This window comes from Cynocephalus volans, chromosome 5, assembly GCF_027409185.1.
Source record: "Cynocephalus volans isolate mCynVol1 chromosome 5, mCynVol1.pri, whole genome shotgun sequence".
NCBI classification, from domain to species: domain Eukaryota; kingdom Metazoa; phylum Chordata; class Mammalia; order Dermoptera; family Cynocephalidae; genus Cynocephalus; species Cynocephalus volans.
Window position 1 is genome coordinate 128243279 of NC_084464.1, and position 25844 is coordinate 128269122.

The 25844-nt window shown below is 35.7% G+C and overlaps 1 protein-coding gene across 1 annotated transcript; it reads right to left on the reverse strand.

Annotated features, from left to right (window-relative positions):
* Positions 1–2362: 2362 nt before the first annotated feature.
* KIAA0408 (KIAA0408 ortholog) lies at positions 2363–16767 on the reverse strand. The gene is made up of 6 exons (XM_063097710.1): positions 16566–16767; positions 11203–11454; positions 7109–7471; positions 6942–7021; positions 4891–6208; positions 2363–2836 (listed from the first exon to the last, which is right to left on the reverse strand). The coding sequence occupies exons 2-6, from the start codon at positions 11335–11337 to the stop codon at positions 2663–2665; spliced, it is 2070 nt and encodes a 689-aa protein (XP_062953780.1). The 5' UTR covers positions 11338–11454; positions 16566–16767; the 3' UTR covers positions 2363–2662.
* Positions 16768–25844: the final 9077 nt, after the last annotated feature.

Genomic DNA, 25844 nt, shown 5'->3' on the forward strand with positions numbered 1-25844 from the left:
ACACACAGATAAACACTCTTCTCTGCCTCATTCTTATTCCTTTCAGAGATCAGCTCATAATATCAGTAATCCCCTGTTAAAATAATATAAGACTTTATCGCCAAAATTCTGCTAGGAAAACATTATTAATATGTGTTTCTAATCAAATATTTCTGGAAATGTTTACAAATCCCTTACATCCAGCAATAATAGCATAAGGAAGGGTAGGTTGTTGGGAAAAAAATGCCCATCCAAAGTAGAAAAATTACCAGTTAAAAATCACAGTACATCAAAAAATATTTTTCAATGGTAATTTCCATTTACCTGATAGGTTTCTCCATAAAAAAATTATAAAATATTTTAAAAGAGATAACGCAATATTCAAATAATCTGTTTCAGTTTCTTTAGTTTTACAATCAAGGGGTTGGAATAGATGCTAATTTTTTTTTCAGCTCTAATATACTATGATTTTAGTCAACATAAGATGTTAAAATATGTCCCACTGGTTCATTCGATGGTAATAGAAAAAAGGTGGCTGAAAATTGTGAAGCCTGACAATATGAACCTTTAAATCAAGAAACAACAATGGCATATCCCAGGGAAAGAAAGTGACTAAGCCCAAAACTGCTTGCTTATCGAATGTTTTGCTTTGTTTTGTTTTATTAGTCTCCAGAGTCCCAGTCCCCCACCCCTGGAAATTTTTTATGGGGTGAGATCAGGAATTTCATTTTTTAAAAGAGATCCTCAATATTCTGATTTGTAGGTACAGGTAGAAACCACAGATCATACCCAACTATTCAGGATACAGAGGTGGAGAAGAACAGGTATGTCGCACCGTCCTTGGGCAGGCTCTCCATGGTCACACAGCAGCATTTTCCTAACAGGCCCACTGTTTTATGACTCAGGGTACCACCTTCCCAGTGTTCTCTCCCCTCTAGTTGTAAAGCATATTTTGAGAGTGATATCACTCGGTGTCCAGGTTACTTTTCCTGTGGAAAAGGATATTCCTGAAGGAAACAAGAATTAAAAGAGTGGATCTATAGCTCTTACTTACCATCTGATCCAGATTCACATTCTAGAAGTTTAATCCAGCTTAACTTCTGATACTCTCCTTAATGTGAAGTATGAATCTAGCCATCACCATGCAACAGTCTTGAGCCTTTTAAGGCAGTCTACAATTTGAAAATTATTTACTTTACTTCAGGTCATGGTTCATAATGAAGTGAATTTCTTTAACTGGTTAGAATAAATCCTAAGAAGAAGGCTCTTTGAATAAGTTTGGCATAATAATTTCTTAATCTTTTTTTGTAGTAAAAGAAAAGCTTAAATAGAATTCACATCTAATAGCATAATATAATTGGTTTTATATAGAGAGTGAAGAGCAAAGTTGCTTTTACTATCTTCCATGTAGAATTCCAGGCACCTCAACGTTCACATTTCTGTCAGTCTCAATATAGATTTTATGTGTTCACAGTATGCAAACTGTAGCCAAAATATATATTTTTGTTCCTTATGCTACTATGGATGCCAAAGTTTAGTTTAAGGCTTTTTTTTTTTTTTTTGTAGCACACTATTAGAAATATATAATAATTCAATTCTCAATGAAATGTTATTCCTGATCTTCCTTGTTAATAAAAAATGAATTAATCTTTTATCTACTAATTTTAGGGAAAAGTTTAGAAAAAGAAAAAAATGAATGACTTACCTCTAAATAAGTGTGACTCCAGATAAACCAGCTAAACTAAAAGCTTACCACAATTTTAACAAAAAGTAAAATTCAACATAATTTCTTTGTGCATCCCATTTAAGGAATGTTTGTTACTGCGGCTGACAAAATAAATTCATTATTCAGTCATGTCATTTATAAGGCAGTCTCATGATATTGGCTCTGAGGATCAAGTATACAGTTAAGCCATACTAGACTACCAAATGATATATAAAAGCATTTATAAACATTTTATGCTTACTTTAGAAGGCTGATCTGTTAAACTTGTGACATTTTTATTTAAAAAAATAAACAGGGAGATCAATAGTATTAGTTTATATGGGTTAAGAAACTGTTTACGAGTTGTATTTAGAAATCTACCAATGTTAGATATGTGTATAATTCCTGTTTTTCAATGCATTTGGGAGCTAAGGAAGTGGTTAATTAATATATGTACCTCAAATGCCTTAGGTGGATACCTATTAAAAGGTATACAAAATATAAACAGTGCTGTATATTTTCAAAACTTCTAAATAAACACAAAGAATATATAGGTATACATGTTATAATTTCAAAGTCAACACTAGCACATAATTTTTTCTTATCTAAATACATACTAGGATACTTCCTATTTCAACACATGCACCTACAAACACATGGCCATGCACATAACTTTGCTTTTTGCCACTTGCAAGAAAGTTAGAATATACAATATTGTACATTGTTTCAACCCAAATCATAATGGAACATTAATGAGGATGACATTAAAACTTTCTCATCTAAAAAATCAAAATACAGGAAGATAATTATTCCACAGATTAAAAACACTGAAGACTGTTGGAAAGTTAAGGTTTAAATTGCTCATCCCACGGATCTTGAAAGATACAGAAGAGAGCAGGACTGGTTGTAAACACTCCGAATGTTCTGTTTGGCCACTGAGACTACAGCTTTTGTAATCTGACAATTCAGGCCAGAAACTTAAACAATAGATGCTTCAGATCGCAGAGAAACGGTACGGCTGTGGGCAGTTCTCCGCAAGGCGGGGGGCGCCGATGGTGATCTGGATGCCCATCTAGATGGGAGACGGCGATTTGCTGGTCTAGCAGGTCGGGAAAATCCTCTCCCATGTGAGGCTTTTACTGCAGTGGATTCCTAGGAAACAAATGACATTCCTGTCACTGTACAGGCACCGACAATGGTCTTAATAGATTATGGATCCCATCTGTGGGATTAAGTACTGGCAAATTCGCAAGTAAGAAAAAGCATTGAAAACTGAAGAAAAAAAAAAGTATTTGTCTAATATTTGTGGTCTTCAATGTTTTAATCAAAGCATTCAATTTTAATACGGAATATGGCACTTGGAAATCTTGTAGATCTCACATGGACACATTTTAATACAATTGATCTCTATAGAACTAACTATGAGCTCAGGACTCAAAAATTCAAGTTAAACAACTTCAGTATGGGGTAACTACAGTTGTTTCTTAGTGAGATAGAATGTTTTACCGTTATTTAAAAATATAAAGATAAGGGCTGGCCCGCGGCTCACTTGGGAGAGTGCGGTGCTGATAACACCAAGGCCATGGGTTCGGATCCCTATATAGGGATGGCCAGATAGCTCACTTGGGAGAGTGTGGTGCTGACAACACCAAGTCAAGGGTTAAGATCCCCTTACCGGTCATCTTTTAAAAAATAAAAAATAAATAAATAAATAAAAATATAAACATAATTTCTAAGAGAAACTGTTCATTTGTGTCAGGTTACTAACACTTTTAGAGGTCATACAAAAGGAACACAAACAATGTTATTTATCTAATGCTATTTTTTTCACTAATAAGCACTGTTACTACCTTTCAAAAGTTTAAAAACTATTAAAATACTTTCAAATACAACTATTCCAAATGCTAATAAAGAGGTATTATCTGTGACATTATGATATTTATATATTGGGTTTCGTCCGTGGTTCTGTCTCATGCTACTCTCTGACCTGCCCTCCTTTCACCTGCTCCTTTTTCTCTCCATGGCAGGAAATTCTCTGACCTACCTTAGTTGATTGTATGTTATAAGACCCACATTTCCTATATTTTCTTTTTCTCTCTTTGGAGACACTTTTTAGAATTGCTCACGGGGAAAACAAAACAAACCAAAAACAAAACAAAAACCTACTCCTAAGGATCTACAGTAGAGTGCTCCCCTCCTAAACCCCCAATCAATGCAAAAAGAGGAAACATTTAGTATTTTTTCTTATTAGTTAGTGAGAATTTTGGTTGGTTATTATATACATGTTTCCATATCCCATCTCCAGCTACAGGACCTTCCAGGCATTTATGAGCTCAACTAAAAAGCAGAGAAATACAAAAGCAGGATAATTATTTGTACCTTGTGAAAACTGGCAAGGTTTCTGATAAAATGGGTGAAAACTGATGTTGCAGGGTTTGAAAGCCACATAAAAATAACTTTTTTACACCAGAAGGACGCAACCTGCATAGCTTTAAACCATGCTTAAAACCATATACACTACATTATGTAAAACTAGGATTTTTGAAGCATTAGTGAATAATAACAATATGTCACTTTGTAAGTTTTTGTAAGTTATGTTCTTTAAAAATTATATGCATATAAGAGACTGTTGTATAACTGCTCATTGTAAATACCAATTTGTTTGACCACTTTTTCTCCTGTAACTGACAAAGACTAACTTACACTCTTATAAACAAACAGAAACAAATAAAAAGGATAAGTTTATTTAAATAGCCATTTTTGGGCAATTTCTATGCTAAGCGTATACACAAATAGAATAACTGTGTTTCCATGTACTGTCTCTTAGTTTCACAGATAAGAGAATCTACATGGTTCTATTACTGTTTTAAAAGATGTGTTTAACCCATATTCACATTCATGTGACTAATCCTATAAGAACAAACAACAAACATTTGATGTTCTTGAGGTTCTTAAGCCCACTTATTATATTTATGGTATCCCATTGCATAATTTAAAAAAATTATAATGTACTATTCTCAGTCTTAAAAACTATACTTTAAAGTTCATATTCAGTTATATTTATTCACAAACAAAGGGTCAGAAAGCTAAGAATATGCCAAAACATGTACTTACATTCTATTTATATGAATGGGCAATTGAGTGAACTCAGAGCCATTGCTAAATATGAATGCAGTTCTACCAAAATATGATATTTGCTTTCTCACCTCTGTTATGTTCTTCTGATCTGTTACTTGCTTCACTTGCTGTCCTGCACACATAGCTGTCTTTCGCTGAAACTCTTGTTCCATTTGGAGCATTTCTAAATGTTGACTTAATGTGGCACCACCACCGACATCAGAATTATATTTGGTCCAGTTATGCCAGAAGCATTTAGAATTCTGCAGTGCAGACCCTGTTGATGTCTCACAGGTTTTCAGTAGCTTTTCCACAACACCATAATTTGACTTGGGATCAGCTGACCTCGGTCGGCCAGACAAATTACTTGGTCTCCAGTCATGCTCATGGAGCCTATTCCGAAAACTGCTAGGACTTATGTGTTCCTGCATCTGTCTGACTAGGCCTGCTGTGGATTTCCTGTTGGTATTCTCAGGCACATTTTCCATGGGCACAGGCATGTAGGCACTGGTTTTCAGAATACCAGATGTATTGTCACTTTCTGATATGTTACCTGTATGAATAGGTAAGGTATCACAGGGCTTAAGATCTTCAGATGATTTTGAGTAGTTTTGATTTTGCTGTATTGCATGACAATTTCTATCTGTTCTAAATACAATTCTGTTAAATTCATCAGTCTTTGCTGCCAGCCTTTCATTTCTTGTTGTCCTCTCAAACGCACAACTGAAACTTCTAACTGGGCCACTGTTCTGTGTTACTGAGGAGCAACAGTCATTACTTCCATGACCGGGATGAGACTTAGCAGGCTGGTGTGAGATTACCTCATATTTTGGCTTATTGAGGGTAGAGCAAGTTTTCTGAAACCACAAAGTGGAGGGGCTCTTTTCTGCATTTATCCCTATGTTGCATGACCACATGCTAAGCCCAGCATCTTCATGATATGGAGACTTGCTATCTATTTTGACTTCTGGTACCAAAGAGGAAAACATACCATCTTTCAAAGACTTCCCATTGTTTGGAAACAATATCGGCATCTCATGCTGCCTCAAAAGAAAATGAGGATCGCAGGCCCTTTCATCTTGAGCCTCACGGACCACCCAGCTATTGTGTTTTAAACTTTCCTTCAACCTTTGTTGCTCAGAATCTGAGCTAGAAACGTTTCGAGAGGTGCTTCTTGGAGGAGGAACTGGCGGAGTTTCATTTCTTTGCAAATCAATTGTATCGGTTCCACATTTTTTCACAGAACTACTTTGGAGCTGGTTGGTACAACTCAGATTCTTTCTACTTTCCTGTTTTTCTTTTTCTAAATTGGCTGGAAGAATGTACTGGCCATTATTGATCATGTGGTGCTCATAAGGCGTATTAAATAAATTTGGCATTTCCTGCAGAAAAGAATCTGACTTCATCCTAAACAATTATAAAACATGACATATTAGCGATAACTTCATTTAGGAAAAGCTCTTAAAAGAAACCACAGCTTAAGCAGTAAATTTCTGCTACAGGAAAATTATTACAGGTCGAGCATCCCTAATCCAAAAATCTGAAATCCGAAATGCTTCAAACTTTTTGAGTACCGACATAACGTTCAAAGGAAATGCTCATTGAAGCATTTTGGATTTCGAATTTTCAGATGAGGGACTGCGTCACTGGTATATATTCTGCAAATATTCCAAAATCTGTAAAAATCCAATATCTGAAATACTTCTAGTCCCAAGCATTTTGGATAAGGGATTCTCAACCTGTGTATAATTAAAACACATTGACATAGTTTAAAGATGTATTTAACTGGATTAGTTCAGGTGTATACTCTTCTACTGGCCAAATTCTCAAAACGAAAAAGAACTACATTAGAGGATTCTTGTTAATTTATTATGCAGGGTCTACCTTAACTAAACACTAAAAGAGTAAAGTATTCCTAACAGTCAAATTACAAAAAGAATTAGAGGGTTTGCTTTAAGAATTAGTGAACAGAGATACATACAATTAAAGTTTTTATCTCTCCTCCAAGATAAAAAAATGTCAATAACTCATTAATTCTCACTAACAAAATGTAAGGAGGAGGTAGTTTGGATTCATTAACTAAAAACAACATTCTTTTTTGATTTTTCAGCATAACATGATCATAGATGTACAAGCCTACCTTCTGTGGTTAGACTGCTTTCGAATTTCCTCTTGAAAGTTGCATAATTCTTCACTAACTTTGGCAAGTTCTTCAAGAGCCTTTATACACATAAGTAATGGCACATTAGCACTTTGAAATGTAAATATCCCTTTAGAAACATTTCTAGGCCAATCATATTTACTTACTGTGCTGAGGGTGCCAGAACAGCTCTTGCTGTCTTCCTCAGAAGTCCTCAGGTCAGGCCAGGTCTTGCATTCCTTTTGGTTATCTGTAGTCAAAGGATCCATAAACCCTACTTTCAATTTTTTTGTTGCTTTTTCTTCCTTATTCCCTTGATTTCTTTCATTGACTAAGCTCTGCTCTGTTTTATTTTCTTTTTCCAAACAATCCTCGAGATTCATCCATATAAATTCATATTGTCCTGAATTAGAGTAATTTGGAGAAGATTCTACCATTTTGTCTTCAATGGCCTTCTCATGATCAAGATCAATGACCTTGGCATGTTCATTCATGTTGATTTTCCTCCGAAGCTTTACTTCCTGGCAAAGCTATAAGAAAACAAAATTAAAACTTTTTTTTCCTAATTCACTTTGTTAATATTCTTGATACTAACCAAACTATTTTGAGTTCTCTTTGCCATATTACTATATATGACCCTTGGTATTAATGCTTACACCTCCAAACAGTGCCTCGAAAATATATATTAGCTGGAACAAATTTGATGAGTCACAAAGACCACTTTTAGCAGAAAGACAACACATGGATGGTAACATCTATCTTTCTGACTAGAAATTAACTCATTCAAAAATAAAATAAACCTCTACAAATCACCTGAATCAATTACTGGCCATCCTCTCTAATTGCTTTCAGATAGAAGCAAGAGTTTAATGAACATTAAAGTCATGTTTTTTTAAATATATGATTCTACTTGTATGCCAACATTTAACTGTTTAAATAGTTGACGGTCTCATATAATAAGTCAACTCATTCTGTTTCTTTTGGTGGGTCAAATACGTTGGTGAAGATGTTAGATATTACTGAGATATTTTTAACATTAAAGCTACAGATATTCTAAAAAAGTTTCTCATCCAGATTAAAACAAACATGACAATGACCTATGTGATATAATAGAACTCTAGGGCTTTGATTATTTATGAATCTGTGTTAAAGAGGACCCCAAATTATTTTTTAGTTAAATCTGCAGACAGACACTCCATCAGCTCACCCCTGAATTCAGGAATAAAGTGGCCCTTGCTTTAGGCTTGAGTCTTGAAAAAGCTTGTCAAATTTTGAAAGAGATTGTCAGACAACTACTAAAGGAAACCACTCTACATTTTACAGCCATGATCAATATCTGCACTACATTATTCAAAGAATGTAATAACAGATTTATTGCTGCTCAGTATTTACCCAAAACTCAGTTGAGAGATGCATAATACATAGTTGATACCTGAAAGACATATGGTGCATTTATTTCCCTAATACTTATATATTTATAAGTATTCATTGCATAAAGTCAGGAGAGCCTCAAAATGCAGCCATGAATCAATTGTTCTATTCTCTGTAACAGTATTTGTACTGAACTGCTGTGGACACTATGACTTGGGCTGACCTTGAGGAATATTATAAGAAGCGACCCTAAAAAGTGCCATGTTAAATCTAAGTTGGCTGTTGGTTACACTGTCCTCTTTTTGAGGAACCATGAGTGAAAATAAAATTGCTTTCATTTGAAAACCAGGGAAAAAAGTGCTATTTCTGGGGAGTAGATTTGCTTTTTCTGAATATTGAGAAATAAGTTCCTAATAAGTTTTGTGTTACTAGAAAGATACACTCACTACTGCATTTCACATATGATCCTTCCTCCTATTTATCATCTTTTTTTTTTTTTTGCATTCTTTATCTTATATGTAATTTGATGCCATCTTAAATTCTCTTGGGGATATAGGAGAGGTATGAATAAACAAATAACATAATGTTATTGATGGAAAACCACTCATTTTGAATGAGGAAATCTGTGTTACTTGGTACTCAGCCCTTGTCAATGGTTATCTGATCATTCTACCAAAGCATACAAGCAGAAAAGATTGCAATGTGAAAATGTGAAAAAAAAAAAAAAATTCCCAGGTCTATAAACTCTACCCAGAGTTTTTATCTGAATTATTCCAAGTTTCAAATGATCCAAGTATGTACATCTTGGCTTTACAATAGCAAATGCAATGATTGTGTATAATGGCAGAACAGAAAATCATGAGCATGATAACACCCAATGCTGAAACCTCTTATTGGATGATATTATCACTTGAAATCACTGAAGTTATATGTGTGCACTTGGGAATCTATAATCCTCTAGTACATGGCTTAATAATTTGCGTCTGATTTAATACACAGAGGTTAGTGATAAATATTAAACAAGTAACAGTCTATTATGTTTGTGGCATGAGATAATTTTTCCAAGTGTTTATTTCTTAATTTTTACAAAATGGTCTTGATTCTCTGTGACATGTAAAGATACTTTTCTCTTGTTTTTCTCCACCTTTTTATCCCTAGCTTTGTAGCCTGTAAGAAGGTACCTTTTATACTTGTTTTGGTGCATATACTAATGTGTGTCTGTGTGTGTGTGTGTGTGTGTGTGTGTGTGTGTGTGTGTGTGTGTGTGTGTGTAAGATAAGGGGAAACAATGCTGGTATTCAGGTATTGAAAGCATCTATGGGCATTCTGGGTAAGCATATTATCTAGACATTCTGTCAGCTATGTAGCTGTATGGCACAAACAGCAAGACATAAATAGCACCACAGCTACTCTCTAAAATGAAGAAAAAAATATTATAGCCATTCTGTCTTCCTCATGCAGAAAGGAACAGTATCTCTATGAGCTGTAACCCTATGTTTAATGCCTGCTAATTGATAAGGCTAATATTAACTATATAAGGAGTCTATAGAGTTGACAGAATTATTGGACAATAAAGAAATTTAACCAGAAAGCAGATTGTTTTAGCTACATGTCTTAAACATGTATAGTATACATGTCTATACTACTCCTCCGTTCTGGCTATACTACTCCTCCATTCTTTAATTACTTTGCTTGGATGCTAGAATTATCTGAGATTGTTACCAACTGGATCCCCCAAACCTTTGGCAGCCAATACCATGGCCCAGGCCTACAGGTCAGTTTCTAACTGTAGTTTTTGATTCTGATTTGACCTAGACATCTCCTTGTTGATCCAATCTGAGTCTCTGGGTGCAAGAGTTAAGGAAGCAAGGAAAACACATTTTCCAAACTATAGAGGGATCAGAAGTAGATTCTCCTTTCAATTTCTAATCATATAATATATTCTTGCCTTCTCAGCTCTATTTTAGAGGAAGGGTTTAACAGCTACCCTTCCTTATTTTTCCTATTAGCATGCCAATTTGTATTTATTCACAACCATTACATGGCTGTTAATTAGAAAAATGTTTACACCATGAACACTTAAAGCACTTATTTTGACTGCCTGCAAATGAAGGCCAAGGTGTATGTTAAAATAACCACTTAGCTAATGTGCACAGAACCATGTAAGTCATTACTATGGATGTTACCAGAAGAACGCTCAAGACAAGTATAAATAATTTCCAGCTGGAGCAGGCTTGAATATACACCAATGCAAATACTTAAAAGAAATATTCCAGGCCCAACAGGCTGAGGTATGGTTAATGAGAATAAAATGACTATTTGTCTCAGAGTTGTGAGATGTCATTTTTTATAACCCATTCTCTAATAAATGTGCCAATAAATGTGGCACATCTTGCCAGAATAAATCTCATGTCCACTGCCATTTTCGTTTGATATATGACATTCCTTTTGTTTATACTGAGTTATCTGATATGCAATTTCCTTTAGTAGACATTATTCATTAATCATCTCAGGAAAGATCTATATTCTAATGTCCAATTGTAATTTTGCTAATATACGTCCCACCAGTTATGTCTCTCTTGCATTTTCCTTCTGGGCCCTGGTATTTAAAAACTCATGCAAAATACATACCTTACTTTTGATACCAATGTTATCTAGCCAGAAAATAAGAAATTGATACATTTTATAGTGACATTTCAAGTTCTTAATTTTCATGCAATGCTATAAAATAAGCTTAGTCCCTAAGATGGCATTGGGTAAGGATATGCTATTTTTGGTCTAGTAAATGTCACTGAGACATGCATATCCTAGGGGGAATAAGAAAAATAAAAATAGAATTTTTATTCTGAGCTTTAAGTTTATAATATATCCCAAACAAATCAACTTGTACCTCTTCAATCTTCTTCTGCATGATCTTCCATTGACTTTCCCATTCCTTTCTTTCATTGTCAAACTGGTCCAGTAATTCCATCTTTTCCTTGTGCCAGTTAGTCTCTGTGTTCTCCCACTGCTTATGTAGGTCCATGGCAACCGTGTGAGTGTCAGCAAAGTGTTTCTGCTTATCTCTGCTTTCTCTTAACTGTTTCTTGGAAGCTTGGAGTTGTTTTATTTGAAGCAGTCTCACTTATCTTTAAAATAAAGCCTAATATAAACATAAGAGAGAGTTCCAAATTCATGTGCTTTCTGAAAACATATCTTATCATTTTTGTCAAGAGCCATCAATAAAAACAAATTACGGGAAAATCAGACTTAAAAGAAGAGAAGAAATGGCAACAACCTGCTTAAGAAGAAACCAACACAGTCAGTAAAGTAGAAAGTATTGTCCAAGGTATTTTTTTCCCTTTCTGAGACCAGACAGCAAAATTATAGTGGTTAAATGCACATGTGAGATATAAATATTCCTTTAATCTTTTCATCTAAAAATAGAATTTTTAATGAATATGTAAGAGTGGAAGTATGAAATTCAACTCTATGGTCACATCTACACAACTGTGGCAGATTCACTACAATAGAACTACTGTTTCTCCTCTGATGCAACCTGATTATATATTTCTGTGACTTACAGTCCTGAGCCAGAGCTGAACTACACTCTCAATTCTATATTCAGAGATCAAGCCCATGCCAAATGTGATTACTGTATCAACCAAGACCCCATAGTTGGTAGCCAACTTCTTCTTTCGGCAAGAAACCAACCTAACTTATTTTAAAAAAATCATTATTTTACTTTATCAAGTAAAACCTAAAAGCACCAAAACTGTCCCATGAGACATATATTAAAATTTATCTATGCTCTCTTTTCCCTCTAATAGCGAGAGACTATATACCACAATCCTTTTAGGATAATGAATACAGAGAATTGAAGAAAACGTCTTGCTCAGTTTGCAGGGAATCCTCTCTTACATTAAGTAGTGACTGAAATAATTAGATTTCTAGCATTCAGGGTATGTGTACTGAGGGTTTGAAAACACAATTTAAAATACCAGATATGTAAGTCTGTTAAAAGTCATCTAAATGTTCTGAGATTCAGTTTATTTACATTAAAATGGGGAGTCACAGAATTAAAGATTAAGTAATGCTGAATGCAAAGTAGTTTGAGAAATTTTTTAAAATGCTATTTTTTGCTTTACATGATTTTTCTTTGACTTCAATTGAAAATATTTTTTTTGTTCTTTCTTTTTTTATTTTTTTGGCAACTGGCTGGCAAGCGGACCAGAACCCTTGATGTTGGTGTTATAACATTATACTCTAACCAAGTTAGCTAACAGGCCAGCCCGAAAATAACTTTTATTAATAAAATCATATACCTTTTCTAGTGGGTAGAAAAGCATATTTAAAATGTCTGAATCTCTGTTTAAGATAATTATGCCTGTAAGAATTCTGACTCTTCAGTTTACTAGGCCATTACCCAAATGCTGTAACTTAGCACTGGCAGCTTATGTTAAATATGGACAAAATTCCCAATAGTCGATAGCTTCATGGGTATTGGCATGTTAGAATTAAGCATACATAACCAGGCAGCAAGCACTGATTTATAAATATAAATATAAGATGAACATAGAACACTAATTTTATTTTTGTCAGACTGTTCTAAATATACATATCTGAGTGGTAAAGAGTTTTGAATATATGTATTTTTAAGCTGTAATCTATCAATGAATTATAATAGACCAATAAGGATAAAAAATGTTAGCTAGATATGCAGGACTCCACCTTCAAAAACTCCAATAATATTGAGATCTACATTACTCTTCTTCATTTGCTAAAGACGCCTTGATAATGTTTACCTATTTATTTGGCACTAAATATTATGATTAAAACAGTCAAGAAAAATAAGTAATTTCAGATTAAGTTATAAAGATGCCATCATGTTTCATTTTATCCACTTAGCCATGCTATATTTCTAACCTCATTGTCCATCCCTCTATTACTCTTCCTTTCTTTTGCTACCCTCCACACCTACAGGACAGTAACCACAGGTACTTGTCATAGCAAAATGTCAATGAAGACCTGACAAAATGAAGATAGTAAAGAATACACAGAATTTTTGTTTTCTTTTGTTTAATCTAACTTTCATCGGTCTGTGTTACCTAGTAATCTTTTAGGTTCATCTAACAACTAATCACAGGAAATGCCGACAGTGCTTATTTTGAAACTGGCAGACTGCTTTAAAACTATATGTAATTAACTGTGAGCTAAAACTGTCTTGCTGACTTAAAGGAATTTACCATTGGAACTTCTTCAGAAGAGTGGAATGGTTTGAGATATTAAGAGATAGCTGCAGATTTAACCAAAGAAGTTACAAAAAGGGAGCAGACTAATTTCAAGCTACCTGGTGCTATGAAAATTCGATGTTTTATCTCAACTGTCTTTAAAGACTGGAAATGTTTAGAAATCATCATCAAAAAGTTTTTCCTACAAACATGTAGCAAATGGCTCCAATTTTTCATTCTATTCCTAACTCTTCTTGAACCACTTCCACATCAGAGTTAAAAAGGTGCCAAACCTTACTCTTTTTTACCTATCAGAAGAACATCCAAGAATATTCTAAATCAATCTTGTTTCTGTTAACAGAACTATATCTGAACCTAGGGAATGTTCCTGAAGCAGACTGAATCCTACACTTATTTGCAAAGAGCCAAACTCATCATTTAGCATGGAGAGGGGCCGATCAACAGAGCTTCTTCCCCTTTCCACGGCCAGAGAAATTCCTAGTCCCAGGAAATGTAATGGTTATGGATCAAAAACAAGCCTCTGCAAGAAAATGTCTATAGAGAAATTTATGTGCCAATTTTTGTGGGAGGATTTAGTTAGCTTTCCTAACATCTCTGTCTTGTTATAAATATAAATATCAAATGTAATATGCCCGAATATATTGCTTCCTCCTCTTAAAGTGGCGGGCCACAGAATTGTTTCTAGGATGAAGTGAACAAGAGAGTGAGTGCTTAACACAAGTGCCTGAGCACTGTTTTGGATCATAGTGAATGCTTGATAAATGCCTGTTTGGTTTCTTCCTTCTGTCCTTCTCTCCCTCCCTCTCTTTCTTGTCTTCCTTCCCTTTCATTCCCTCCCACCCTCCCTCCTCCTTTCTCTGAAATAAACTAATTAGTTTGAAATTTATTTAGTTAGAAAATTGGCAGAAGCAGCTCTAATTTTGAGTTCTCATATTCTCCATGAGTTTCCTTTGCCTTCTATATTTTTCAAGTATTTTAAGGACACATATCAAAAATACTTAGAAAAAAATTTTATACAAAACTGCTTTTGTTAGAATTCTAACTTAAATATTATTAAAAAGTTAAAAAGTCAAACGGAAGGGGCAACTTTGTAAGGACAGAACGTTCTGTAATGAGATGTTATGGGGTAAAGTGATTTAGCAGATTCAAAAACTCAATTTCAGTGCTCTCTACTGAGGCAAATATAAAAGTTCTCTTTGTTCCCAGTTGTCACTCTTGTTCTCCCACAGATATTGGCATCTATGTGGGAGAGAAGGAAGGATTTCTATGTACATCCCTTGCCCCCCATTTTTCTTTGGCTCTCCATTTCATTTCATTCCTTCCAGAATTTCAGAAAGAATAAAAATTTGTTAGAGCAAATATAAAAGGACAGAGTGAGATAAATTATTTAGTCATGCTCATGTTCCTCCCCCAACAACTCTAAGCTAAACATTACATAATCCTTTTTAACCTACTTCCCCTCCCCAAGGCTGGAGGCCAGAATTGTAGAGTTGTGAGTGGGTTGCGTAAGCATGGTGATGGGAGGCAAACAGTTCTGCTAACCTTCCGGTCCTACCAGTAAGCAAACTTTTAAGGGTAACACAGGGGTCTCACAATACATTACTTTCATCCCCCAAATTAGCCTCAGTTTGGTCATGGTGACACTTCTTTATCTGAGAAGAGCTTATTCATACTACACGTTGGTCATTACCATTTCACCCTCCATCTTGCCTGTTGAAAACTGAATTTTAGCCAAACAAACTAAACAGTGTTAGGAGAGGTTACTCCGTGCTACTTCTGTCTTTTGAGATTTTTGTTTAGAGTACTTGTTTCTTGCTCTCCTATTTCTTTTTTCTAAACATATTATTTTTCCTAAAATTGAAATTTTTTCTTTTATAAGAGGTTACATATTGAAGTAGGAATGCCCACACAGGAGGTACTGCCAATCTCACAATTCCTAGAAGAATCATTTGGCCTGAAGATGCTCTGCTTCTGGTGAACTTAAAGGGATTAGGAATTCCCATGCCTATACCTACCAGAGTAATGCACCATTTGTGTCCTAAATTCCTCAGCCTTTTCTCAAGGCTAATATAAATCATTTGCATCATTTCGACTAATTAGTAGAGCTCATTCCTCCCCCATTGTTCACTTGCAAATGCATCTTTCCAAAGACCAAAATGATTAGATTTTGTTGCAGGGTAAAAGGAAATATTTTTTTACTGCTGTTAATTGATATTTCAGCATGTTCCTCATGTTCCAGCAAGATCAAAGAGACACTAGAACATGCAATTCTGAAGAAATCAACTTTGCCTTCTTATTTAATTGCCTTCACCTTCCTTGTTTTCTCTCCAGTTATTTACTCAAACTAGAAAACATCCAAGCTACAGGCACACTAATATTCTCTTATAAAATATAAGCTTTGAACAAAACTTTTGGCTTGGGCAAACAAATGTCTAAAATTAGCCACCTTGAACAGAAGACGGAGTTGTAAGGTTCCCTCCTGACTGTAAATTACCTATTTTGAATGGCACAGAAGTCAATTCAAATTACAGAAACACTTATCCTGCAGTGAGTGCACCATCACCTTGGATGAAACTACATTTATTTATTTCTCTTTGCAATTTTCAAATACCAGCAATCTCAAGGGTTGTGAACTTTAATTTGCAAATGTTAAAAAGTCTTCATCCTAATAAAAATTGAATTCTAATAAGTTTATTTAGTAAAATTCCATGGTGAGCAAAGTGCTTTTTGAACTACTGAGAAGCAGTGTTTGAAAAACAGTCTCACAGAACGGATGGCACTGTCAGTCCAGAGTTGGGAAATCTACCCTCAGCAGCTGAAAGGCCTCTTCCCGGGGAGTCAGTACAATCCGTTATGCACCCCGCCCACTGTTTTTAAGCCCCACACAGACACCAGCAAAAGCAGATGTTGAAATCACCCTCCACTTAAACAGCATCCATAGTTTAAAACTTGTCAGCAGCAGCCCCTCTATGTCTTGCCATAATTACTCACTTACTTTTAAACTGGCCAGAAAGAAACATACCTTTTTGAACTGGGGCGAAATCCTATGGATGTTTGACCAGTGGCCAATCTAGCAATGGAAGGAAGTACAGTGCATAGCTAGTTGTCTTAAAGAAAAGTCTCAGCTCGGTGAGTCTTGATTCTTTACAAGAAAAAGGAATGCAGAATAAGTCCAACCATTCCACAGAGCAGTACTGACACGTATCTTTGAAACCTTCACCACTTTCCCAAGTCAAGAGGCTGCTCAGCTCAGTGTCACAGCAGCAGCTGAGACCACTGTGACGTCAGTGACTTGGAGGCAGCCGTTAAGCCACCTCTTCCAACCAGAGCTCTGTAACTTTAGAGCAGCTCCCACTCTGGGTAAACAACTCCAGGTCCAGAACATTTTTAGCTTTTATAATGGAGCCCAGTATTTTCAAACTTGCCAAAAGAGCTAGTTGTTAATATCACACGATGACAATGGCCAACTTTAGATTTCTTTTAATAGGAAAAGTGAACTCATTTTTCATAGGCAGGAATTATCCCTCTCTTTGCATACCTCTCTCTTTTCCCTTCTCAGCTAATGTCAGGTTGCACTTTTCAGTGCCTTTAGAAGTTTGTGTCTGGATGTGGCAGAGCAGCATGTGTAGCAGATATATATATATACACATATAATCTCAAAAGGTCTGTGAAAACTTATTGAACTTCTGTTCTTAAATAAAATAGAAATGGGACATATATAAAGACCAACCTCACAGCTCTGTGATTTTTATCGTAGTATGTAGCCTATACCTACAATGATAGTGATGTCTTTAAGTTAGAGGATATCAGAGCCCAAGGGAAAGGACAATACTTCTTCTAAAGGGAGAGAAGAAAAAAAAAAAAAAAAAAAAAAAAACCCAAGATATCTAGGAGTTTGTTTCAGTTAAGGTGTACTGTAGCCCAAACAGGAAAACAAAGCAGCCCAAGTACATGGAAAAGCTCTCTAAACCACCATCAAATCGGCCTATCCTGTCTAGGACACCTTGCCTCCCCAGCAACATTTCTGGGTTTTTGTGGCCTTATATACACATACATCTGATGATGATTGATTTAAATTAGTCATAGAAACTCTCTAGAGCAATTTTGTGTCTAATTCAGCAAATAAGCTAGATTAAAGTTTAAATAATAAGGTCTTATTCTCAAGTCTGAAGATCTCCCCCGGTGTGGCCTTTAAAGCATTACATATTCACTTTCACATTACTTTTCCCTGCTTCCAGATAAATATTTCATAGGGAGCTGAAAAGTTTAATATTAGTAACCTGCTCACAGTAGGGCAATTAAATGAAATCTTACCATGTGTTTGGAAAGCCTGACATCATAATCTTAACAGCAGTAACAACAACAATAATAGTTATAGTACTAGTGATTATTCATTGAGGGGCAACTCTCTGCAAGGATCTGTGCTAACTGCTTCAAATAGATCTTTATCTCAGTTCACCCTCACAGCAACTGTGCCTGCAGATATTAGTAACCTGATCTTACTGTATAACCATGGCTTGAAGAGGTAAAGTATCTTGCCAAAGTTCACAGACACGTGGCAATGTGGAGGAGTAGGATTTTGAACTGGTTTCCCTAATTGGAGACCCTGGAATTTTGTCACAGAGTCTAGGTTTCAATTCTACTGCTACCATATATCTGTGTAATCTTGGGGACTCTGTTTCTTCCTTAAAGGGATGATTATATTTACTTGGTGAGATTGTAAAAATATGAGGGAATACATACAGTGCCAGGCACACAATAAATGTTAGCTCATGTCTGCCTCCCTCCTCATAAAGACAGGAGATCCTAGGAGGCAGATGAAAGAGGGAGTTGCCCCAAAGCTTCAACTCATAATTATCTAATAACATCACTTCCTCTATCCTCTCTTCTACTCCAAACTTCTTCTTTTAAAATAAGAGTACAACTGTTTTCCAAATGCTATCAGAAATTCAGATAGTATGTGGAGAAATTATGTTGGGCTCTTCTTCATACTGTCACTAAACAGCACTCATTTCAAAACTCTTTTTCATGGATGTCCCAGTAATTATTTATCGAAGGTGCTTCATCTGCTTCTTGTCATGGTAAAGCGGATCTTAAATTGTACATAGAATCAAAAACTAGCCAAAGACGTTGACGAAATTCACTCCAAGTTTACCACTTATTCTAGTATTTATCACATCTTTCTGGTGAATTTTTAAAAATATATTATCTATAATTTCCATGCCATATTTTGTACTCAGAAGACACACAGTAACTTAACTAGATGATAGGCTACGAAGGCAACCAATATTCAGGACAGTTTTTGAACTTTCCCCTGAAAACTTTTATTTTAAGAACACTTTAAGAACAAATCCTACAGTTATGTACATAAAATTAATGGATTTAAAAGACTGATGTTGGTGTACTCAGCCTGACAGTGGATATTCAGACATTTTGGACTGCCTGGCATTTACAAGCAGGTGTCAGAATGGCTGAAAACCTTATGGAAAAAATGCAATTTATGTGTAATCCTGGTTACTTTTAAACCATTGGAACATTTAAACCCTTAAATATGAAATTCACCTACATTATTCCTCTGTGTTTTGGAAAGAACTACAACATTCATTCCTGATAACATACTAATCCCATTTCAATGTGTAACAGATATGTAAGGAAATGTTTTTAGACATTAAGAAATAATACTTAATGGAAACTAAATGTAGAAACACTGGCTGCTGTCAAGAAACAAAAAAGAAAATTCTAAAAAGCGTTCGAAAAGATCTATACTAATAATATTAAGACACAAATTAAAAATTTTGGAAAGAGTGAAATAGGGCTCTTGAGTGCATAAATGTCACGAGCAGGTGTTTCCAGACTTATAGAATTTTAGAGCCAAAAAGAACCTCTGAAGTCATCTAGCTAACCGTCTTATTTTACAGCTGATGTGAAGTCATCTGCTCAAGGTCACTAAGCCACTTACTAGACATGCCAAGTACAGAATCTAAGACTTCTCATTCCTGATGAATTTCCTTGAGGTTTAAAATTCCAAGTTCAAGGGAAGAGAATCAAGTCCAGGGATAAGAGTGTTGGCCATGAGAGGGAAGTGAGAGGTTGATTTCTGGCTTTATCAAATTTTAAATTTGGTTTCTCATCTTCCAAGTATGACATAAGAGTCATATAGCAGAGTATTTATTTTGATTACTATTTATCTAAACATACTTGTGTCCTTAGCTAATATAAATTCTGGGTCAAAATACAAAGACAAACGGATTTTAACTTAGTTGAAAAAATCTGGGGATAAACACAGCAACATGGTCTCAAGGATGCCAGTACATATTTAATCTATAGTTTTGTCTGAAGGATGAAACTGAAGCATCACAAAGCTGATATGTATTTAATCTTTTTATGCTAGGACAACCCCGGTTGGTATGAGACTGGGTGGCTTCTGATTTCTACTCATAGTTTTTCAGTCACTCTTCCTTTACCCTTTAAACATATTTAACAGTAAAAGGGGTATTTTCTTTTTTCTATTTTCATTGGAAAGAAGACAGGAAAAGAAAATGATTTTGAAAAACTGAACTTATTCCTATGCATGTTAAAGGTCAGAGGCTATTATAGATGACATATTTTAAGTAATCCTTCCTTCTGGAATAATGTCTGCCCTTTGCAATTTTCAAAGTACTTTAAGATACATGATCTCAGTTGTTTAGCAGAAATCTTGAATCTTAAATTATCTTAAATTCCTAAGGAAAGGTCTTGAGCACTTCACTTAATATTCCGTTTAACAAATATCTGTGAGCATCAACTCTATGCCCGGTTAGACCACAAGGATTTGAAGACAAATCCTTGTGCTCAAGAACACTAGGACTGTCTACAAGGATTCAAGAAGAATAAAGCGAATTCCTCAACTATGAAGATTCCCTGAAATGTGACCTGCAGCATGACTGCTCACACCCTGAGTAGCCCATTATCTTGAAATAAATTTACAAACAAATTTGGAGATCCTTTCCTAATAGTACCCATAGCATTCCACCAAGAGCATCACAGTTCAGTGTTAGTCTCAGCCCCAGCTGCACATGAAATCACTCAGAGAAATATGTATATATATGTATACTTGAACTTTTCCCCGTACTTTTTGAATCAGACCATCCAAGTGGTGAGTCCAGGCTTCTGAATTTTATAAGGTCCCACAGCAGATTCTGTCAAATTTGGTCCTGTATTATTTGAGTCCTAGAATGTAGAGTTCCCAACTGTGTTAATCAAATATAATTTTGATACTCCTAAGGCTCTTTTTGGGGTTATAAAATTATGCGGGTTCCATACAGGTATTTATTATCCATGAAAGTTACATATTTAAATTATTGTGTTCCAGCTAATGTACTATTTCCCAGTGCTGGATGTTTTTCCCTAGAATCATGGGATGCTGGCTCTTTCTTCTATTCTGAGAGCTGATGACATGTCAACAGATTTTTTAGCCAAGTAGATCCGTCATGGGGCTTATGTACAGGAATTTCCAGATGACAGAAATATTCAAAAGAAACAGTTTTGAACTATCTGTTCTTTTAAAGCATTGGTCCAAATTCTGAACAAAACAATAACATATTTGAGAAATGTGGGCTCTTTAAAACTAGAGACAGACCTTGCTTAGATTTTTCAAATTTGCGTTTAGCATCTTATTATATTATTTACAGATTCTTGACTTGGGAGATGTTGATTATGATGAGAATAAAATTGAAATAATAAAGAGACTGTTCTAGAGCTACCTCTTACTCAGGGGCCGGAAAAGAGCCCTGGAAAGGCTGGTCCACCACAAGAGGGACACCCTGAGTCACTTTTCTCTGCTAGGAAGTTCCAGCAGTAAAGCGTGGCTAAGAGAGGCCATTTAGTGAGTATGATTTGAAGGACACAGAAATTAATCCATACTCCCTCAGGTAGTGACTAGCCCACTTATATCTTCTACCGGAAACGTTAGATTTATCACTACTGGGTGATAGCATTATATTTCCAGTAATTGTCTATTAAAATGCCACTGATAGAGGAATCAATTACTTGCTAGTCACACATTGGCACAGAAAACAACAGCCAGCACATAAAAATGATGGGAAGAAACTAGTAAGCTTTGAATAGAGGTTGGGAAAGTTACCTGTTTCATTCATGGGGCATGGAGTGGGGAAGTAGAGGGAAGATCTGAAAGGGAAATTGCATGAGCAGGTGCTAGATTTTAAGCACTCAGTCTCAGGTGAAAAGAAATGTCAAATTATAATGTGAGATGGCTTATGGTAAAGGATCTAGAGGTGAGGGTACATACAGGTAGAGAAGCCCAATGGCAACTTCAGTGTTGCCTCCAGGCTCACTCTAATCAGAAGACTTTAGTGGAGCCAGCCAGACTCATTCTCTATGGCCGAGGTCCCTTAGTAAGTCCACAGGAGCCTTTGAACACAATACATTGATGGGTGGTTTCCCCATGAACATTTGAAAATCTATAAAGGAAAAGGGGATAGGAACAGAGAGTTGTGAAATGGTGGTTTCTTGTAGGGAGAAAGATATTCAAGTGCAGGAAAGAAGCAGTAGGTATTTAATATATACCAAAAAGCATCTGTGCCTGGCCTTTACACTATATTCTGTTGTTGTCAATGCTATTGATATCTTTCGCACAATAAGCTTCTTATAATCTCACTCTGTTATCCAACTATTTTGAATCCACCTTACTTCTTTGAATCTACTTACTTTTTGCAAATGTCAGTAACTTCAAACAAATAGCTACTTCTGAATTAATTACATTTCCTCTAAAGTGAGGAGTATGACCAGAGCCTTGAGTTTCTCCTTCTGGAGAGTTTTCTCACCCCAAGATTTACAAAGTCCAAGGGTGAGGGATCCACACTTTCCTTCACCTACCTCCTCCTGGCTGTTTCATTGTGGCATTTTCCACTAGATGAAATCTAAGCATGTTAGAGTAATGCTAAGACCCTCCATGCAGTGGCCCCAGAGCCTCAGCAGATACACATTCCCTTTCCGATCAAGGTGCTCAGATTCCTAGCAGTCACCTAGGAATAATTTTGGTAACTTGCCATGTTGAAACCCTCCCCCTGAAGTTCTAAATAACTGATCTTGGCCAATACATAGGATGTTCTATTTAAAAAGTCTAACTATTTTATCTGTACTAAAGGAATGACATAAAAAGTGGAAAAATTGTCCATGTTCATGAAAAAGAGGAGGCAATTATCAACTGCCAACTAAACTGAGTTTTACAACTTTAAGAAATAAGATTGTAGAAGGTTTTGTTTGTTTGTTTATTTGTTTTTAAGCTCTTAAATTATCTTCCCTTACCCATTCGAAACAAGTGGGTAAACTGATGAGTTTGTGTCTGCCCCTCACACTGTCTTAATGTTCAATTGCAAAGAGAGGTTAAGGCAGGTACTTTTGACATGAACTTAAAGAGCTGACTTTAAAGGTACATTATTCGGACAACATCAGAAAGGAGCGATGTCGTTTCCCAGCCTTTGATAACCACTTCTGCATCTTGTTTGTTAACACAGATTATAAAAGTAGCTCAACTCAAAATATTCAGAAGAGACTACAGAAAATAAACATGTAAAGCACACTTTTCCAGAATCAATTATTTTTTTTTCCAGGGCTCCATCTCTGGAGTATGCAGGATATTAAAGCTCTTCAAATAGGCAAGAAATCACACCATTCCTGAATATTTCAGGGTGGTTTGGCACTTCTTTGATAAATGAGTGCGTGTTCTAATCTTTTCTGAAAGATTCTAATTTTTAAATTAGGGAAATGCTCCACTGTATTGTTTATTTAATATTTATTTTGATACATGATAAAAACCATGATAAATTATTTACTTAACATATCTAAAATTATACTGATAATTTAAGAGAAAAATAATCAAAGCATAGGCAAAATGTTATGATCTGAGTTTGAAATACCCAGGAATTTGGGTTAGCAACATTAAAAAAAAAATTCTAAAGTATATATCAATAAAATTATATAAACATTTTTGAAAAGGCTGAATTATTACTAAAAACACTGATTATATATTCTTACATCATATAAGTTTTAGGAATTCATAAAAGCTAGGAATTTTATTTTCAGATATTGGGTTTTAGTGGTGCCCTATTTTGAAAAATAGCTACAGGAAAACATATACAACCATGAACTAAAAAAACCTTTTATAATTGTAACAATAAAATTGAATAATCAGGAAATGTCAATAGGCTTAAGTTTATTAAACATAAACATCTGAGATATAAGATGGGGCTCTTTAGGACAAACACATCCTGGCTTAACAGTGGGCAGTGCAGAGTGGAGATTTCTGAGGTTTCTCCTTATTTCTAAAGAGGCAAGTGTTATATACGCTGCTCTTATTCTTGATCAAATGGATTGCAACAGTACTTAAAAAGTTTTTCCTGGAATTGTCTAAAAATCACCCAAAACTTCACTAAGACAGCCACAACTTAGAACTGACAGTGAGTAAATACACCTTTAAGCAGAGAAGGCAAGGATGAAAATGTATTTATTAAGCTACATGGAAAGGACCTTTAGAGATGCTATGATTTTGCACACACTTTCAGAATGGCTAACATGAAACACAGACACCACTACTTCCCCCTCTCCCAACTGTTTAGAATCATTTAAGATGTTTACCACATTAATTACTATAATTACAAAGGTTTTCCTGATATGTCCAGGCCATAAAGCATGCTTAGTTTGTATGAGTTTCCCTCAAATTCCACAAGTAGGCTGCTGTGAATATCAGAATCTACTTTGAAATGTCAGTTTCATCAAACAATGTACACAATCACTTAACCTATCCAAAACCAGATCAAAATTATAACATAGAATCAAAATTATCTTTCATTAGACCTACTTGGTTTATAACTAGGATTTAAGCAGTTGTATCTTCATGCATGCTGTTTTTAAACTGTACCAAATCCCAGCAGTTTAATAAACAGTCAACTTTTCTTATTTTCTGATACTGTCCTCCACCATTTTCTCTTCAACCTCTACATTCAATCAGGGCAACTGACCCAAGCAAAGCGTGACTCTACCAGATGAAACGGGGTTGTAGTTCAATGAGAATGTAGCTACAAACACTGCACAAATACTTGGAGTTACGGCTGAGCTACCAAATTGACATTCCAAACATCACTGGCAGCTGATTAAATAACCATTACCCACTCCACCACACGAATTGAAGTGAAAATTGGGGAATGCAGGCCAATACACATTCCAGGCTGAGCACTTGATTTTTCTTTATTTTATGAGTTTGAGTCAGTTATGCTTAAAAATAGCCAACTGAATTCCTGTTTTTCTTAAATCTAGGCAAATTAACAAAGACTCTCCTTCCTATGGCCAAGAATGTACACGCAAGAGAATTTTCTACAATAAAGTTTGCTTTTTTGACTTTATTTTTAGTGTGATGTTTAAATAGCACAGCTTCAAAGGTGCAAAGAGAAGATCCCTTGTCTCAAAAAGTAGGGGACTTTGCTGTCTTGGTGAACAAAGAAGTCTGCATATTCCTCTTTCAGAACTGGCAAAATAAAACAAGAATAATGCAAACTGCAGGATTAAAGCGGAGGAAGGAGATGCTGGGACTCTCTTTCTGAGGTCTCGGGCACCATCTTTGTTAATTCCTCTTCCCAAGTCTAGTTCTGTGGTATAAAAGAGAGATGCACCCTAGATGCTGGGTGCCCACAGAAAAGGTTACTTTATGACTGCTGGTAGTTTGCTGAGAACACCTCCCCCCATCATAGCCCGTGAGATAGAGGTAGGTCTGGACGCCCTGAGCCTTAATGCATTTCTCATTATTCAGTACACTGTGAAAGAGGTGTGTGAGTATACACAGGCCGAGTGGGGAGCTGGCTGTGCAGTGGGTGGGGCAGAGCTAGGAAGAGCCTCTCTGGAATTCAACTGTATAGTAAATTGCCTCACTAACTTTAGAGGAGCTGTCAATGATCCCAAATCCCTCAGAATCTGTGAGCAACAGTCAAGTCAGTCCTGTTTCAGCCTATTTTCCTCTCCCCAATATCTTATGGGAGTTCTATATATGGAAGGCCTAGATGGAGATCAAGATTCTCATGAAATTCTTCTATAAAATCAATGCCTTAGGAGTTTATAGATAAGATTAATTCCTGCTATGGTTCAGGTATGGTTTGTCCCTACCAAAGCTCATGTTGAAATTTGATCCCTAACGTGGCAGTGTTGGGAAGTGTTTGGGTCATGGGAGCATATTCCTCATGAATAAATTAATGTCTTCCCTGGGGTGAGTGAGTTTTCCCTCTGTTAGTTCCCCAGAGAGCTGGTTGTTAAA

Excerpts from the sequence above, each read along its gene's own strand:
- KIAA0408 (XM_063097710.1), bottom strand. The coding sequence starts at position 11,337 with ATGGACCTACATAAGCAGTGGGAGAACACAGAGACTAACTGGCACAAG. Across the intron at positions 7,472-11,202 it reads TGCAGAAGAAGATTGAAGAG|CTTTGCCAGGAAGTAAAGCT; the intron begins GTACAAGTTGAT and ends GTTTTCTTATAG. Across the intron at positions 7,022-7,108 it reads GTTCTGGCACCCTCAGCACA|GCTCTTGAAGAACTTGCCAA; the intron begins GTAAGTAAATAT and ends ATGTGTATAAAG.